This window comes from Dendropsophus ebraccatus, chromosome 13 (assembly GCF_027789765.1).
Source record: "Dendropsophus ebraccatus isolate aDenEbr1 chromosome 13, aDenEbr1.pat, whole genome shotgun sequence".
Classification (NCBI taxonomy): domain Eukaryota; kingdom Metazoa; phylum Chordata; class Amphibia; order Anura; family Hylidae; genus Dendropsophus; species Dendropsophus ebraccatus.
Genome location: NC_091466.1, coordinates 54,528,224 through 54,548,280, shown reverse-complemented (window position 1 = coordinate 54,548,280; position 20,057 = coordinate 54,528,224). Strand labels below are relative to the sequence as shown.

Sequence of the window (20,057 nt, the reverse complement as noted above, 5' to 3'; positions counted from 1 at the left end):
ATGTAAGAGTCTTTCTAGTGTAATAAAATAAAAGCATTTATCAGTTGCGATAAGATGAGAATGTGAAGAGGTTTCCTGACAGCTCGCCCTTTCAGAGCCAGCTACCATGGTGTGTAACACGTTTCAGACGTATCACTGATAAATGGATCGCATCATGTAAAGCTTTTCATTGCAACTTGCCCAAGTACAGATAGAAAAAGCATTTCTAATGTTTCCAATAAATTATTTTAGTATAAGTAAACCTGTCATCGCTTTCATGCTGCCTGAAAAAGTCATTGGGGCAATACCTGGTGGTAACTTCCTGCCCTGCTGGCCTTGATTGATCCAATCGCTCCCTATACCCAAACAGGGGGAGATCTATTAAAGCAAATGTACCATTAGGTATGACTTTTTTTTTTTACATTACCTTGTCAGCGCCAGCCTGGTAATCCCAGTCCTTTTTCCCTACGTATATGCACTTGAGGCGGGCCGGCACCCCCCAATGTAATGCTATGCCTTCCTCTTGGTGACGTGGCCCTGCTTGATCCTTCTGGAGGGCCCCAGGCCCACCTCCAGGGCATCCAGCTGGGCTGGTGCACAAGCAGAGTTCAGAATCAGATGGCATCTTTTTAAAAAAGGACCGTGCCGCCGGGATCACCGCAACGGCGCTAACAGGGTAATGTAAAAAAAGAATTGCCTAACCTAAAGCCCCATTCACACAACAGAATCGGTGCCGAGATTCCGGGCGGAACCTCTCTGCGCGGACTTGGCGCAGACTCCTGCCTTCTATCAGTTACAATGGTAGGGTGTGTGCCTTTGCTCTCCGCTCCAAGAATTGACATGTCAATGTCATTGTAACTGATAGAGGGCAGAAGTCGGCGCCAAGTCCACATGGAGAAGTTCCGCCCAGAATCTCTGCGATGATTCCGTAGTGTGAACAGGACCTAATGGTACATTCGCTTTAATAAAGGCTAGTGAGGCAGGGAGAAGCCACCAGGGACCTACCCGATGACTCGTGGCTCAGGCAGCATTAAATTTTGGAGGTTTATGGTCCATGTATGGATTTTTCCATTGGTGGCTTGTCCTACGGAGAGAACATCAATGTTTGTTTTTATCCTGGAAAACCATTTCCTAGCAAAAACAGAAAATGGATATAAATTAGCAAATCAGAGGTGGCTAAAGTTTCTGTAATTAGGATTTCTCTTCTTACAAAGATATCGGCATCTTTTATTTATTTGTAGCAGCAGCCATTTTTTTTATAGGTGACATTAGAAAGTGCAGTCATATAGACAAGCGGATTATCTCATCTGCTACTGACAGTAAGTGAACACTTTGCTATTGATTGTAAATGCTTGAGTAAGTTCACTTTCAGCTGTCATCTATAACAAAAATGGCCGCCACAACAAAACATACCATTTTTTGTATATCTATTTAAGTAAAACAAACAATTAGGATAAAACAAAGATAATCTAAAAACTGTTTTAGAGTCAGATTTAATAAATAATAAGTAGAAAGCTATTGGAGTTTTCCAGAAGAATAGTCCAGTGTTATTGTTACATACATAGTTGTCAACTGCATCAAATTTTCAGAGACAATTCCATATTTTAAATAAAAATATACTGGTTTAGATTATACATTTCGGGTGGGAATATATTATCTGCACAATTTTTTTGTGATACTTATTATGGGCTGCGCATTTACCGTTGTGTATAAATTATCAGGCCTTGATAATTCTTGGGCAATTTTTGCCTAAGATAGCTTGGCTTAAAACATTAGGGTAGTAGCAGTGTATAGCAGAGTACAAAGATTTTAAAATGTTCACATAATAAATTAGGTTAAAAAAAAGTAGCTAAAACCAAGTCCCTCCTAGCGCAAAAAAGAAATGTTGAATGTGGTGTAAACTATAGAAATCTAGGCTTACACTGTGCACAAATATATATATATACCATATATATTTGCCCCTATATGTTTGGAACTTGAGATATGATTACGATATGGACAGGGGCGTAGCTAGGATTCATGGTGCCCCATAGCCAAAAAAATTACGAGGCCCCCCTCCCCTATGCAAAACACAAAGTACTGCGCATATACATATATATACACAGGCTCAGTGATGTGGCCAAAAACTAAAATCTCTTGTGGCCAGAGGCAGAATCCTGCCTGCAGCTACAAAAGTGACTGGCAGGGCAGAGAGCCAATGGCCCATTAGGAGCCCTTATGATTAAATACATAGGTACAGGTAACCCCTTATGTATTGCAGTGCGTAAGTGACCCGAAGTTCTCTTACATGCTGAAACACAAAAAAAGAGTTAAAAAGAAGAAAAGGAGATCTCTTCTGCACTGCTCCTGCACTGATAACCCTTGACCTCTGGCAGATTTTCCTACTTGATTGCAGCACAGAGGTCAGGGGTTATCAGAGCAGTAAGATCAGAGCAGAGATCTCATTGTCCTCTGCATATTAACCTTTTTTTTATGTTGCAGCATGTAAGTGAATACTGGGTCACTTACACACAGCAGTACATAAGGGGTTAGGAAGAAGGACACAGGAGTGTTATCTTCCCTGTGCATCCCCTGGGCCCCCCCCCTCCCCCATGGGCTCCATAGCAGCTGCCTACCCTGCCTCTATGGTAGCTACGCCACTGGATATGGAGTTTTTGGTTAGGTAGCCAATTGAAGGGATTGTCTATTTAGGCCATGTTCACACAATAGGCTTTTCTGCTGGAAAATTAAATTTTCACTTTTAGGGGGACATAATTAACTTTAATTTTGGAGCAGAATACACACCAATTCTCTGCCAAAGTCTGCATGAAAATCCATCATGTAAAGAGGGTGGTGTACAGAGGCTTAGCTTGGTTTCATGGGGTCCCATAGCAAAAAACTGTACGGAGCCCCGTAAACCCACCACCACCATACTCACGTGGCCCAATGGATTCCCCCAGTGTTCCTTCGTTTTCCCAGCTTCTTGGCACACAAAAGATGCCACTTGTGCACCAGGAAGCTGGGTGAATGAATGCCAGGGGACTGCACTAGGTGACCGGAGGTGCAATGCTGCCTTCGGCCACAAGAGACACTGGCGGGGCAGGAAGCCAATGGCTTCTTGCTCTGTCAGTCAAAGCATCAAAGCAACTGTAAAAGTTCATCACAAACACTCACAGTTAGTGCACAGGCCCTGTACCAGTGGCATGGCCTGCCTTAAGGGTAGCTACACCACTGGTGGTGTGTGGTGTTGCAGCCCCTGAAAAAGGTTAAGTTGCAAAAACAGGCGCATCCCATGAACAGGAGTGATGCTAATGTCTAAGGATGGTCCGAACCTGCCGAGGTTCGGGTTTGTATGAATCCGAACGCTCAGCATCAGATTCCCGCTGTCTGGCCGCTCCGTGCAGCGGGTGGATACAGCGGGAGGACCGCCTGGAAAACTGCGATACAGTCTATGGCTATGGCTGTATCCCAGTTCTCCAGGCGGTCCTCCCACTGTATCCACCCTCTCCACGGAGCGGGCAGACAGCGGGAATCATCGCCGAGAGCTCGGGTTCGTACGAACCCGAACCTTGGCGGGTTCGGACCATCCCTACTAATGTCTCTTCAGTAGGTGTGTAGCAAATTACACACTACTGATCCATTCAAGGGGCATGTAATACAACCCTTTTAGAAGCATGTGCCCTTTACTGTCTCTGCAAATTTCATGAAGATGTCAACTATGCATCTTTTTCCCAAATTTAATAGGTGATTTTCTTTTTTCTCTTACCACAAAAAAATTAAAAAATAAAACAAAATAGGACTGGGGCCTTCATCATTAATAGTTTTGATGTCTACCAAGACCCACGGCACTTTCAGAATGGAACATTTCAGATGCTCCGTTTTCTGTTGGATCTTCCAGCTATATCTCAGTTGCCAGTAGAGGGCGTCTAACACCAACAGGACTTGGAATTTGCTGTTCCGTCAGCTTTCCGACCATCCTCTTCAAGCTCAGCTAGATTCAGTTCATCATTGGATGCAATACGTAAGCCATCTAATTCTTTCCTATGAGCCATTAGGACCAGCTCTGTCAGTCGAGTGAAGGACTAGAGCACACAAAACAGACAGAAAATTTTTTTATTGGAAAGCACAGAAAACTGCAATTGAAATAATAGATAAATATGCCAGACTGACATACCTTAAAGAGGACCTGTCACCCCCCGTGCCGGGGTGACAGGCTCCCGACCCCCTGTTAGATCCTCCTTTACTTACGTGATCCCGCCGGGTCCCGCCTCCTGAGCCGGTCGGGTCCCGGAGATATGAGCGCCCGAAGCCCGACGCGCGCGCTGAGAGATGAGTCCGATGTCCATAGAGAATGACGGAGCATCGGACTCCCCATTCATTCTCTATGGGCGTCTGACTCTGCTGTCAGCGCGCGTGCCAGGCTTCGCGAGCTGATATCTCCGGGACCCGGCCGGCTCAGGAAGCGGGACCCGGCAGGATCACGTAAGTATAGGGGGATCTAACAGGGGTCGGGAGCCTGTCACCCCGGCACGGGGGGTGACAGGTGTCCTTTAAAGGAGAAGTCCAGCAAAATTAATAATTGTGGGCAGGAGATGGGGGGAACATAATAACAAAAACTTATACTTCCCGGTCCCAGTGCCCTCCCAGTGCGGCATCATAGGGCTCACGCACCAGCCAGATGTCATCTTCTCTTTATTTCTTAGTACATCACAACTCGGTGGGAAAGGGTGGGAGGTGGCCCACTTAGCCAGTCAGTGTCTGCAGTGGTGTCCCGTCCCAGTCACTGGCTGGCTCCGTTAGCCGAGCCGTAGCATAGAGACTGCAAGAGCTTGGAGACTGGTAAGTATACGTTCTTTCTTATCTTCCCCCTACTCCCTGTCCATTCTGATTATTTTTTATTTGCCCAGACTTCTCCTTTAAGTCCAAGTGCAGGTTTAATTGCAGGTTTAATTGCATAATAAATATTTTGATGTTATTTTCATTGCAGACACACAAAGGACAAAAAACACTCTCAGCTACAAATGTTGTTGTCAGCTACTAGGCCTGAGTCCATTTTTTTGTGCCTAAACTTGGACTAAACACCTATATGTAAGCAATCAAACTGAATCTACCTTAAGGGTGCGTTCACACCTACAGGATCCGCAGCAGATTTGATGGTGCAGATTTGATGCTGTGTTCAGTTATTTAAATAAAATGAGCTGCGGATCCGGTAAGTGTGAACGTACCCTAAGTCTTGTAATGTAACAACTTTTAATATACAAAAAAGAGCCTATGCTTACCTCCTCCCTGACTGTGCCCTCCTGTGGGTCTCTAATGTCTCTAGTTGATCTCAGCTGCCTCCAATTCTGAGACAAAGTCTCAGGAGTGACAGCTCCCTCAGCCAATCACAAACTGAGATGGGAGAGCGCCACATCCGGTGACTGGCTGGGATCGTGGATGCAGCTGCAATTAGATGCGGGGGACACAAGAGACCCGTAGGAGGACACCAGTGTAGAGGTAAGCATAGGCTCTTTTTTGTTTTCTATATACTGTAACAGTAGCAGTATATTAAAAGTTGTCTAATGCTGGACAACCCCTTTAGGCAGTGGCAGATTATATGTCCCCTTTAGGTCTTGGGGGGCCTGAGACCATTCAAAATGGACATATATTTTCTGTTCTGAATAAACCCCCTGATGCAAATTTTGCATAAATTTTGCATAACTGGCAGAACTGCAGCAGGGAAGCCATTCAGCAATGCTTAAGCAGTCTCTGCAGGACCATAGACATGTGACTATCACACAGGTCCTAAATATTCTGCAGAGCAGTATAGAGGAGGAGAAAGAGAAGAGCTAAAGGTATGCGGGAAAGGCCACAAAGAGGCCATCAGAAGGGCGTGCGGGGGATGTTAGTGTAACAAGTCTGGAGGCAGAGGGACCACCAGTCTGGGGTAAGGAGGGGGATGGCACGTTACTAGTATTTAGGGGTCTGGTTCTGGTCTTAAGTAATGTTGCAGTTTAATTAAGGAGGGAAGGGGGGGGGGGTCACGTTATTTTATACTTAACCCATTGATGACTCCCCCCTCCCCAGGACTAAGGCTATCTTCGCACACTATAGACGTTATTTTATAACAATGGATTTTCTTCGTATAATGGCTATATAATAACAGCCGTCATTTGCCGCTGAATGCACCTGTCATTTCAACAGTGTGTGTGAACATAGCCTAAAAAAGTTATTTATTTATTTTTTAAGTTTTTAGAAATATAAAAAAGAAAAACTATTTAAAAAAAAAAACCTTATCTACAAAGAAATCCAACTAAATTAGTGTTGTTGTAAGTAAGTTTGTTTAAAGTGCAACTGTAAAGTTTTATGAACAATGACTATCTTAGTTACAGTGGGGAAGAGGGGCAAGTTATGTGAACAGCCTGAGGTCTATAGTACACTTAATCCGCCACTGTTAAGTGTTAAAATATCAGCAACAGCCGCCGACTTAATAAATGCTAAAGCAAGTATACTGAATCAACAACCCATGGCTCTATTTTAAATGTTGTTGTGTACAGTGGTTCCTCTCATGTGATGTACTGTTTTTTTCTAGTTTCTCTCTCTCCTCCATTGTAATGTGATTATGATTTCTGTATGTCTCATGCAAAAAGTTTATTCTGAAACTTGAAGCAAGTTGCTCCTAGTTATAGAAAATGAACAAAGGAATGAAAATTTCAGACTAAAGACAGTTAGTGAAACTTTTTTTTTTTCTACTCAATGTACTCTCTAGTAAAAATCGTTTTCCCCATGGCAATAATTTACATAGTCTTTGAACAGACTTCTATATCATCAATATGACACTTTGCCTACCTCCTTTATATTATAGTTGGTGCAGGCACTTGTTTCATAGAAGTCCATGCCATATTCTTCTGCAAGCTACAATGAAAAAAATATTTTGTCAGAACTTCTTTTGACAACAGTAACTTGAAAAAAAGAAATCCAAACAATTTTGAGACCATGTTCACACATTGTCTTTTTCCGTAAAGAAACAGACATTATTTTTATTCTTCAATGATTTTTGATGACGTCTAGAATAACAACGCCAACATCGGCCGTCAAAATAATACATTTATTGGCAGGCCATTATTTAGCAAAAACATTCGTTATTTTAAGTTGTTCACACACAGTTTGTTTTTAACAAAGTTCAATGGACCTTTAAAAATAGCCAAAGGGGTGTTAAAAGCGGCCATCATTCAACCTAAACTCAAATAATGTACCAACGGCAGCCATTGTATTAAAGGCCGCAGAAATATGTTAAACAAAGGCTGTAATTTGGTGCTTAAAGGGGTACTCCAGCGGGGGGGCACTTTTTTGCTGGGACCGGGGAGGAGGTGGCTGAGGGAGAAGACGTCCACTCACCTCCCCGGTTCCAGCGGCGGGTCCCGCATTGCGGCCGCTTCCGGGTGTCTGACGCGGGCCCAAGACGTGACGTCTCAGGTCCGCTCAGCCACTCAGTGAAGGAGGCGGGATCTGTCATTGAGTGGCTGAGCGGACCTGAGACGTCACGTCTCGGACCCGCGTCAGACACCCAGAAGCGGCCGGGAACCGGGCATCGGAGCGCCGCGATGCCGGACCTGCCGCTGGAACCTGGAAGGTGAGTGAATGTCTTTTCCCTTAGCCACCTCCTCCCCGGTCCTAGCGAAAAAGTGCCCCCCGCTGGAGTACCCCTTTAAAATAACGGCCATTATTTTGAGTATCAATTAACGGCCGTTAAAAATGTTGTTTAAACATAGCCTAAACCCAATAAACACAGTCAGGGATCCTGATGAAGTATATTGATAACACCAGTCTCCAAGGCTTAACATGTTCTTGTCATTTTGAAAAACTTTACATGTCATAGGGACGTATCAAAAGATTTGATCAAAGGGGGTCTCGGCGCTGATCATTAGAACAGGTGGGGAGAAGCAGGAAGCAACACATTTTACTCCCACGATTGCTTGCAGTGATGTCTGACCTCCTCCAGCTGGGCTTCCCTGCTCTGTGGCGAGTCTGTCCAAAAGATGGCTGACATTCAGGAGCATGTGACCATGCCCCACTCCTAAGTGTCCAACATTGAGCTTGTATATGCCTATGGTGGACACTGGGGGGATGCAGACCATGGTCACATGCTCCTCCATGTCGGCCATCTTATGGACAGACTCACCACAGAGCAGGGCAGCTCAACCTGGAGGAGGGGAGTCTGATTTTAGCTCTATGAGGTACACAGGGGACTGCTGTTAGTAAGGAATGTGAGTACACCTAGTAATACTGTACACTGAACAATTTTACTATAAAGTGGCCAACCCCTTTAAGTTCATACAATATGAGTCGGTGCAGTTTGTTCCAATTAACATTTAAAGGAGAAGTCCAAATAAAATGATAATTTGCCAGCCAGCAGGGGGAACATAAACATAAGATTTTATCAAGTGAGTGTGGGCCTACACATTTTGGACTTGGGAGTAGAGATGAGCGAACCTTGAGCATGCTCGAGTCCATCCAAACCCGTTTGTTCGGCATTTGATTAGCGGTGGCTGCTGAAGTTGGATAAAGCTCTAAGGCTATGTGGAAATCATGGATATAGTCATTGGCTGTATCCATGTTTTCCAGACAACCTTAGAGCTTTATCCAACTTCAGCAGCCCCAGCTAATCAAATGCCGAACAAACGGGTTTGGATGGACTCGAGCATGCTCAAGGTTCGCTCATCTCTACTCCCAAGTCCAAAATGTGTAGGCCCACACTCTTAATATAAAATCATATAATCTTATGTTTATGTTGCCCCTGCTGGCTCACTCATCTCTAGTTGGAAGCTATATGTTCCTATTGGGTGAGCTGACTTTACTGATTTTCTGTCTCTACTGCACTACATGGGGTGAAAGTATACCTTAATAGTCATGTAATCTTGTTCACGGTCATACCCCAAAACTGTACAGTCCAGAAACTCAGGACAGGCGTTATTTTTTGACATACGTTAAACTAACAATGAAATAAAATCTAATAGTTGTGTTATATGTTTATATAGCCATGTGTTATGATGTGATATAAAGTAGCAGGACTGTGTAACCAGCTGGTGTGGTGGATTGTTTTCTGATAACTCCAATGTTTACTCAGTGACATTAGTGATAACCTTGCTTAACAAATATCTTCTCAGTGATGCAATCATTTTCTCAGACAGATTACCAAAAGGCACCAGAGGACTGCCAGCTACAGCACACTGCCAGCACCTAATGGCCCTATTTCACAGGTCGTTTAGAGGAGCGCTCGTTTGCTCCTCGTTTCCCTCTCGCTGCCGCCGCTATTCAACGCGGCTGCAGCGAGCAGGTGAGTGCGGGAGGGGGGGTGGGGAGTTGCGGTGGGGGCTGCTCGGAGGATCGCTGATCGTCCGGGCAGCCCATAGGATACAGCAGCGTCTGCTGCCGATGCTCCTATTCAACGGAGCGATGGCAACAGATCGTTGCTGTATCAGTCGCTTGTTTTTCAACATTTTGAAAAACAAGCCACTGCAACGATCAGCCGACATGAACAATGTCGGCTGATCATTGCACTCTATTCCACGGGACAATTATTGTCCATAGCGGCCGATATTGGCCGAATATGGACGATAATTGTTCCGTGGAATAGGGCCTTTAGGCAGGGCCTGGGAGCTGACAGATTCCCTTTAAATCTGGTGTGAGACATGGGGACAGGGATTGAGGTTCTGATGTGCTTGTCTTGATAAATCCCCCTTCATCCGTTTTTCCACTGTTTCCACTGACAACTCTGATGCTTAAGCCGTTTACTTTCTCTTAGCCAGGCCCCGCAGCTTGGTAAGGCCTTTATCACTGTTGGGAATTTATTAAAGGGAACCTGTCACCCCCCGTGCCGGGGTGACAGGCTCCCGACCCCCCGTTAGAGACCCCTATACTTACCTCATCCCGCCGGGTCCCGCTTCTGGATTCGGTCGGGTCCCGGAGATCTCAGCCGCTGCAGCCCGGCGCGCGCGCTGACAGATGAGTCCAACGCTCATAGAGAATGACAGAGCGCTGGACTCTCCTGTCATTCTCTATGGGTGTTGGACTCATCTCTCAGCGCGCGCGCCGGGCTGCAGCGGCTGAGATCTCCGGGACCCGACCGAATCCAGAAGCGGGACCCGGCGGGATGAGGTAAGTATAGGGGTCTCTAACGGGGGGTCGGGAACCTGTCACCCCGGTACGGGGGGTGACAGGTTCCCTTTAAGGTGTACCTTTACGTTTTTTTTTTGAGAAATTACTTTTATACATCCCTGTATACAGTAGTCATTTCTCTAATGCACATCATTTTTAAATTTAGTATTGGAATAAGGAATCCAAGCACCCATTCTCCCTGCTGCATACAGCTGTACCATATCAGATATAGTTTCCCACTGCATCTCCATAGTTTCACCTGGAGTGAGAGACCCAGTTAAATGTAAGTCTATGGTGCTGGGGCTCACACTGGAGGTGGGTGCTATGGAGTTGCAGCGGGAAGCACCATTCCACTGTACATAGTGGGTAGTGGAGAGAACGGTGCTAAAAGCCTAATCTGATGCAAAAGTCAAAATAAATGCATTAGAGAAGTGACTTTTATGCACAGTGCTGCACAATTTTTCACAAAAGTGACCTCCACAAGTAGAGGTACACTTTAAAGGGACTTCAACCTACCTTCCTCAAAACCTTAAACTTAAAGTGACTGTACCACCAGGCCCAGGCTGAAGCACAGGAGGAGGGCCGACCCACCCTTAGTGGGAGGAAACCCCCGCCCCTCTATGATAGGGTTCCATTGATTCTAATGTCACGTCATGGAATCACATCATGGAAGGGCTGGGGTTTCTTCCCACGAAGGGTGGGTTGCCCCGCCTCCAGTGCTTCAGCCTGGGCCTGGTGGTACAGTCACTTTAAGTCATCTGTAAGTAGGATAAAGGATGTTGGTTCCAAATCTGTAATTTATATCTTTTTGTGTTGTAAACTTATAAATTGGGCATGTTGATGCATAGCGAGGACTACTTAGCTCAAGAATATAATGGAGAGGACGACTATGACGCCTTCATTTGTGGCTTATAGCAAAGTAATGCAAGAAAATAGAAAGATAAAAATTGCAGATATAGAATCAGGGTCATATACTCAACTGATATATAATCTACTGATAACTTAAGTTTAGCGAGTGTTTTGGAGATTACAGAGTCCCTTTAATGAATGGTGCACACCTCACAGTCCTATGACCTAGGGTAGTGATCTTGCAGGCATACTGCAGATCTGCCTAGCCAATCAGCCACTGAGGTGGGAGACCGCAGTAGCCGCTGATTGGCTGGACAAGCCTATTCTAGAAGAGGTTCCAGAAAAGTTGCAGAAGTGGATGAACTGTGGGATGGATCGGTAAGGTACCGGAACAGGAGCAAGGGAAGTTTATTATTTTCAAACGACCTACCCCTGGGTATATATTTAGAAAGACTCCTTCTCAAAGTACCCCTTTAAGCAATGAATCACTAATTTCCATTGGCCAAAGGGATTATGATGGGACCTTAAATCTTGTTTTGCATCATGTCTTTTTTATGTATTTGCTAAATCCGAGTGAACATCCGACAATTGTGAGGATCCTCAATTGTTGTGAAATATCTGTTTAATTTGATATATTTTAATTGTTTCCAAACAGTGGTCAAATATGTTGCTAAAATACTTCAGAAATGAGGCAAACTGAAATTACACAGCCCTTGAGCATGTGATGCTAACACTTTACATACTGCAGTATTCAAGGAAGGCGCAGCGCTCACATGAACCGACGGTAAATGTTTGCACAGTAAACAATGTTTGAATATTAACCGCAAAATGTAATTTAGGGGTGGGGAGTTCCTTATCTGTCAAGGATATTCAGATTATACATAGAAATGACTGAACATTTGTCTTTTTACTTGGCTAAAGCCCTTGTCTTGTATGCAGATCTGTTTATATCCATATACACAAGAACCGTAAGGCACTATTACACATATTTGTCCAATTATCGGCCATTCGTCGCATGCAATAGCATCGGCAATGAATGGGGAACAAGGAGCAAGCAAGTTCCTGACGTGCAGGATGCTAATGTTCCTCTAAGCATATGTGGCATTAAGAAAAGGCTCAATGGCTTTTATGAGCCTTGGTATTGTTTTATACTTATTAGCAATTACTTGTACTAGGCCTAATTTTGTTAGCTTGTGTCTTCTTGCTTATCCCTGTTTTAGTCCCCAGATGAATCTTCTATTATATTTGGAGAGGAAACACGTTGGTATTTATTGTACATTAGACTCTTTGTGTGGGAACACATTGTCTGAGATTGGTTTTCTTATTGTGTGCTAATAGCTGCCATTTGACGTCAGGATGGATTGGCGATAGCCAAGGAGATATCTCTGCTTTTGTGATTGTGCCCTTTACACTCAGTTTTTCACAATTTGTTTGATCTTGTGAATGGTATATCAGATTTTGGTACTACAATTTAATACATATCTAATAAATGATATATTTTAATTGTGCGATTAAGTATACTTTCGTGCTGAGATTATCTAATCCCCCGCCCTGCCAAAAAGAAAGTGGCATGCTTACATGTTATGGGATAGGTATGTATTTATAAATACTATCCTTTTAAATTGGGAGTTTTCAAAAATCAAATCAATAAGAAAATTAAAGTGACTCTGTACCCCCCAACTGCTTGTACCCTCAGATAGCTGCTTTTAATCCAAGATCTGTCCTGGGGTCTGTTCGGCAGGTGTTGCAGTTATTGTCCTAAAAAAAAACTTTTAAAATTGCAGCCCTGTGTCAAATTGGTGTGGTTTGTGCCCGCCTCTCTGTCCCTCCTCCCCACCCTCCTCATCATTAGGTATGCCCCTGGGCAGGATTTCTCCTATTCATCACTTGTCTGAACACTGCACAGGTGCCTTAATGATCCAGCACATGTGCAGCGTTCACATAGGAAAAATCCTGCTTGGGACATTCCTAATCGTTAGGAGGGACGGAGGGGTGGTGCAAGCCTAGGGCACTGATACTCTAGGCCATGCCAATTTGACACAAGGTTGCAAGTTTAAAAGTTGAATAAATAACGATATAGAAACTTTTGATTCAAAAGTGTAAAAAAAAAATGCAGAAAAATAGAATTTTCAAAATTTTTATTCACACTTTGTATTTTTAACCACCGATGTTTTTGATTTTTTGGGGGGTTGATTTTTTATATTATTATTGCATTATGCCATTATACGCACACACTCACCTTCCATTAACTACAGAAACGCTATTGCAGCTTTCTATATAATTATTTTAATGTGAGGAAACTGAGTAATTTAGTTGTCAGAGTAAACTATAGAATCTTAAGCCGATATTAAATAAATCATGCATAAGATATTAGATACAAAGAAACCGGCACTGTCAAATTAATACATACTTATCTGCAGTACATACATTTTCTCCTTAGTTCATGGTCCACTGAAAATGTTGTTCAATGTTTGAACACTGCCTGTAAAATAAAATACAGGGTTAATATATATCTACGTGCACCAGACACTTCTTAGTGTTCAAAATATTGAGTTCTCGAGAATAGAGTCTAGTGAAGGGTCGGAGATCTGAAGTGGTATTTGCTGAGCTGAGACATGCATTGTCCCCGGTAATTTGAGGTTAATAACAGATTTGCACACTGGTGTTTCAGAGTTTTGTATTTTCCATTCCAAGTACTAATCCTTTTTTTGAAATTACTAGACTAAAGGGTATTATAATATTTAGGATTTATCAAAGTAAGTAGAAGTCTATGGATGAAAAAAAAAATGGTGAGAGTCTCCTTTCTAACTAGGACCCAAACCCCCACCCAATCTCCTTTTGTAGCCATATAGAGAAGAGGTTGTGCATGCGGGTGTCCATCTCCACTGAAGTCCGTACGTGTCTTAAGGACCCCATACACTCAAAACCCATCAGTGTAATGTGTTCAGGGGTCTCACAACACTCCACCGACATATGATGTCAGTGGAGATAGGGGTCGGATGTGATGGAAGCCACTGCCTGACCCATTTGTTCTTAGAGAGATAAGCTGCCACCAGAGCAATCTGGTTACAGTGTACCCTTTACTCCCCATAGAAAACACAAAAATTCTCAGCCGTGACAAACATTGCTGGATATGGAGTGCCAACCCAAGAGACATAACAGCCGACAATTATTCAGTCGACAATTATTAAAGGTGTTTGGTTAAAGCACCTTTGGGCTTTAAAAGAGAATAAAGGTTCCCATATACCTTAGACAAGATGCATGGCAGCCTGCTGACTCTCCAACGACAGATTATGTTGGTGGAGAGAAGAGTCGGGAATGTTAAATCCTGACTGTCTGACATTATTGTCTGGAGAGGAATATGCCTACTCCTCTCCATACACAACACATGAACATTTGGCTGTGTATGGGGAAACAAGTAGAGACAACTGCTGGGCAAAGAAAAGTTTGAGCAATAGTTATTGAAAAATCTATAGCCACCTTTACCTCCATGCTTGGTCAATGAGAAGCCATGAAGGAAGGTGGGTGGTGCAGGCCCCTCAAGTTCCCCCCTCTCTATAAATTGGCCCTGAGCACAATCCCTAAAAGTATCCACTGATTATTTAAATCAAAATATTTATCAAATGTAATTTTAATCAGATGTATTTTAATTTTAATCAGATGTATGATTCATTTGTGAACTTGTCTGACGAAGGGATCTTGTGAATCCCGAAAGCTCACAGCTCTAACAGTTTTTTTGTTGGCCAATAAAGGTATCACTCCTAAAATACTTTGATTTCAAGTATTTACCACGATATATAATCAGATGTATAAAAGCATACACAAATAGATTTTACTCACAATATGTCAATTTTACTCATAGAAAATCATTCATATTGTGTACTGTATCTACAATTAACTTGTACTTTTCCAGACAATGCTAAACAAAGTCAAGAGCTACATAGCAACTACTGATCAAGCAACTCAAGTGAAGGAGTCCCTTGTCACATACAAGTTTCCCCAACCATGACCCAACTGATGGATTTTTTTGCAAAAAGTAACAGCCTCCTGTAGATTTTCACGTGACCCCATCCACTTGTGTGAATGGTGAAGTTGTGCAATCAGGCAGCATGACACTGTGGTTTCTGATCGCTCAACCAGAAATCACCATGTAGCCCCAGCCTAAACAATACAACTATAGTATAAACCATTAATGCCCAAAAAATTACCCGAAGCATGAGCAATAGTTTTTCCTGTCTGAATGAGCTTTAAATCTTATTCATACAGTACTACATTTGACTGTATACATGTACTGTTCAAATATTTTTTTTTTGTTGTTGCAAGGGATCAACTGAATATTCAAATAGGAATGATTTACAGCAACAAAATTGTGTTTTGAACTAGAAAAATGTTGGGTCTGAATGGAGCCCAATAATTCTTGGAAGTGGAAGTGTTAGTATTCTTGACTTTGATTAGAGGGACTCATAGGTGATAAAAAAAATTTGATGTTAGAGTTTTACTATAGTAAATTGTTATTACTAATTATAATACATTAGCCATTTATGAAGGAGTCAGCGTCCGAGATTTAGACTTGGAGTCACGGTATGAGAAAATAAAGGAGTTGGAATTGGTATTTTAGCTTACTGACCCTACAGCACCGCTCATAGGCACTTTATATATCAGTGTATGGCAGCACATGGGGTTAATGCCATTGTAATACAACATGAGATAGAATATGGCCAATTTATTTGCTATTACGGCGTGATATTTCCGAATAAGCGAGTGCTAATCTGTTATATACTGAGGCTGCAAGGGCTGTATATATATTGTTAGCGATGTCTGTGCAGCTCTTGCTTTAAGTGTAAAATATTAAATGTTATACATGCCTGTTCACGCTCCCGGTGTTCTCTAGCTTCTGCCCACTCTCCGCAGCCGCCCCTGGAACTTTAGAGCCAGTTTCCAAAATGACAGGCTGCTCAGCCAATAAGAGTATGTTCACACTGAGCAAATGGGGCGGAACTCTCCGCTGCAGTATCCCACCTGCTTCAGTGTCAGACGGCATCTCTATGAGAGGGCTCACGCGTCTCTGTTCTCCGGTCAAAGAATTGACATGTCAATTCTTTGAGCAGGAAGCATACGCTAACTGACCGAGATGGGACAGCACCGTGGTCAGTGATTGGATGAACAACCTGACACTTCAAAGACCGGTGTAGAAGCTTTAGTGGCAGCGGCGAGAAGCGGACACAAGCGAGAAGAACACTGGGGAGCATGGGCAGGTATGTATAAAGTATATCATTTTTTTTTACACAGGCATCAGCCATAGGCCGCACATTGATATTACATGTACCAATGCACAGCCGGCTCCCGATGATCTTTAGGCAGGACCAAAAGACCCAACCAGCCGATGACATCAGCTGATCAGTGTCTTAATTACACCGAGCAATAATCTGCCGAATCTTCCTGATTTACAGACTATCGCTCCGTGTAATAGGGCTCTTACACATCAATGCAGAATTCATAAGAAAAAAAAAACTATGTTTAACACCCAATAAAAATGAAGGCACACAGAGGAGCTGTATGGGCCCAATGAGGGAGTTCCACAAGTTCAGGAGATGCAAGTCACACAAAATATTCTATATGGATGTATTTCAGATTGAGAGATAATGTAAAGTAGCTACCGGAGCTTCCTCCACATATCATATAAAAAAGGCAAAAAGTCCTGTGGTAAGAAACGGGGCTATCAAAAACCAATAAAAAAATAAATGCTTCTAAGTGTTCTATTGTTGCTCTTAAATACATTGTAATGCAGCCCTATCACCTTACACGGAAAACACCTACAGTCTGTCGGACATCGATATTTGAGAAACATGATAACCACATAGTAAATGTGTGTAAACCTCAGATAACCGGACAAGCAGCATCTGCTAAACACGCAGCCTACCAGTCCTGATGATACCTGGAAGATGATGAAACGATTCGCCCCTATGTCATAGTATTGATAGATATGTTGAGGAAACGCATCTTCACATTCTGAACCTATAGCAACTCATCAGATGACTTCATTTTCCAATGACTCATGTACATGACCAATGACAGAGACACATAGAGACCCCCATGAAATTGGAGGCAGGGGAAGTCCGGAGTCTACTTATTGGTGCAAATCTGTTATTAATATCCAGTGTACTCCTTCAGTACACAGTGGCTGGACGTGTGGAGTCTCTATATGCCAGCAATAACCATAAATAAGTCAAAACACTTAAGGAAAATTTTATATTTTGAACACCAAGATGCATCTTAGGCCGATATGTAGATATATATTGCTTTTTTCCCTATTTTATTTTACAGACAGGCTTTATAAATATCATGATTACATAACAATGGCAACACGAACATAGAGCATACTACACATTTTGTTTTCTCAAAAATAAAATTTTAGGCGGAGCAGATTTTTGGTATAGTGTTATAGTCCCCTCTCCGCCATGTTCCTGTTAAACAGGCAGTAAAGCCTAAAATTGCAGGAAAAAGGTGAGTGCCACAATCTCTTTTATCAGACTGTTGGACCACATATCTGTTTGGATGGCACAATCATAATGTAAACCTACCCTTATCCCCAGTATAACGGCTACTTATATAATCTTTGTATACTTCACATAAACCTTGTTTGGAAAAAATACTTTCAAGTGTTTTATTGGCTTAAAGGGGTACTTCAGCAAAAATGTTTTTCTTTCAAATCAAATGGTTTCAGTAAGTTATACAGATTTGTAAATTAATTCTATTTAAAAATCTCAAGTCTTCCAGTACCTATCTATGAAGTCTTGGGGTTTTAACTATATTCGGTAATATAAGGAAAAATTTTCTGAATTGAATCCAAAGTTTTCCAATCACGTCTTAGCTGCTCTTTAGGGAGAATGTGATTTCTGCTCTACTGACACTTATATAATGTGCAGTGAATGTACCACGCATTTCATCCCCTTAGAATTGTTGTCATGGGAACAGTATCCATTAATAAAGGGATTTCAAGGCTACTCTTGGAGCCTCACCACTAGACAGGCTAACCATTTTGCTACTTGAAACATTGTTATTCTATTACTTATTGTGCTGTACGTTCATATGTGTTGGGAACTTGGTGCAAGATAAACTTCATAAATAGTTTGGCCTTAGCGATCTTTTTTTTCTGTATATAATGTCAGATGAAAATGCATTGACGACAGTGTCTCATGTTATTTGAATTTGCTATTGTTGTTTATTGTGGAACTTATAGGGCCTTTGAGAACTATCCTCACAATTTTGTTATTTCATGGGACATGCATGGGAGTAAGACAGGTTTTGCATACCTGACTCTCATGTTGTCACTCATGTTGTTTCAACAATATAATCAGTTATCCTTTATATGTAGACTGTATTATTCAGCACCCATTGCTTAGACTGGGTCTGACTACGTTTTTTGCAATCCATTTTTTTTCATCTGTTTTTACAAAAACAGATGAAAAAATTGACTGAAAAATGGATACTTTTGTGTGCATCCATTTTGATCCATTTTTCCATTGACTTCCATTCCAAAAAAATGGATCGACAAGTATCTGTGTTTTTTTTAACGTACACAAAATTTCAGTCGGCCAAATTTTTGTGTATGTAAAAAAAGTATGCATTTTGATCTTTTTTTTTATAACGGAAGTCAAGGGAAAAACAGATAAAAATGGATGCACACAAATGCACAAAATCAGTTTGCAAAAAAGGTAGTGTGAACCCAGCCATAAGGCCCTATTCCACGGAACGATTATCGGCCAGTGGAATAGGGGGCAACGATCAGCCGACATCGTTCATGTCGGCTGATCGTTGAAGTCGTTTGTCTTTCAACATGTTGAAACACAAACGACTTATATAGCAACCATCTGCTGCCGTCGCCCCGTGGAATAGGACCAGCGGCAGCAGACTATGGGCTGCCCGGACGATCTAGTGATCACCCGGGCATCCCCTCCCACAGCTCCCCCTGGCCCTCCCCGGGCTCACCTGCTCGCTGCAGCCGTGTGGAATAGCGGAAGCAGCGAGCGGGGAAAAAGGAGCAAACAAGCGCTGACAGCATTCGTTTGCTCCTCAGAGTCCGGCTGTGGAATACGGCCTTTAGGCAAAAACATCATCTTTGTGACATGGCAGGCTGGTAATATGACTGCCCTGACATCTCTCAGGAAAGCGGAATGAAAGACTGAATTTTCAGCCGTTGGTTTATTTATTTCTCCAGGAGATCACAGTAATGTAGCTTATCTTCCTATCTCCTAAGACAGGGATGGGGAACCTTTGGCTTTTTAAGCTGTTGCAAAAAGTTTTGCAACAGCTGTAGGGCCGAAGGCTTCCCATCCCTATCCTATGAAACAGAACAGTATGCCTATTTAGGTTTGTTGAGGTTCGGATGCTAAAGGGATTGGCCATCTTAAGGGTACTCATTACTAATGTTTTGCAGGCATGAAAATATTAATTTCATATATTTTTCCCAGTTTTGCTTTTTAATAAAATTGCTGTAAACCATTCACCCTAACACACCACTCTTGGCAATCCATCCATGCCATCCAATTCCCAATATGTAACTGCACATGCTCTGGTTTCTGATCCATCCTGGAACAGACCAAGCACATTTTCAATTGCTATGATGCCCTTCCAGCTCTTCTAATTCTAAGTGTGAAACTAAGTACCTTATGAAAGTTAGAAGGAATGAGTGACGGAGCATCTGCAACTGCACATGTGCTGTTCCAGGACAGAACAGAATCAGTACATGCACCATTGTACATCAGGAATGGGAGGTCATGGGTAGGCTTCTTTGTGTATCCCTAAGATGGCCAACCCCTTTAATATAAAAGGCAGCCATCTTGAATGAGAGTAGGGATCTCTACCCTTAATAAAGAAGGAGGGAATTATTTTGGTCCTTCACTTCCAGCCTGGACACATTTCTTATATACGTTACGGAGAACATACCTTCATTCCTTGGTGCTTCCCGACCTGCCTTTTTTGTTCTTCATCAGCCTTATTTCCAATTAATATCTTCTGGACACCATCAGGTGCATACTAAAAGAAAAGTGTATAATATTATCTTCAAGGTTACTCAAAATTATTAGAATACATATACGATTGCTACATTTTTT

At 42.5% G+C, this 20,057-nt stretch overlaps 1 protein-coding gene across 1 annotated transcript in view; it reads right to left on the bottom strand.

The window, feature by feature from the left end:
• Positions 1 to 3,762: 3,762 nt before the first annotated feature.
• Positions 3,763 to 20,057, bottom strand: part of RAB15 (RAB15, member RAS oncogene family) — a 54,541-nt gene continuing 38,246 nt past the window's right edge. The window contains exons 5-7 of the mRNA XM_069950318.1: positions 19,891 to 19,980; positions 6,787 to 6,852; positions 3,763 to 4,040 (exon numbers count right to left, since the gene is read on the bottom strand). Coding sequence (XP_069806419.1) covers positions 3,885 to 4,040; positions 6,787 to 6,852; positions 19,891 to 19,980 — 312 coding nt within the window. The 3' untranslated portion in view covers positions 3,763 to 3,884. The remainder of the gene's footprint in view (positions 4,041 to 6,786; positions 6,853 to 19,890; positions 19,981 to 20,057) is intronic.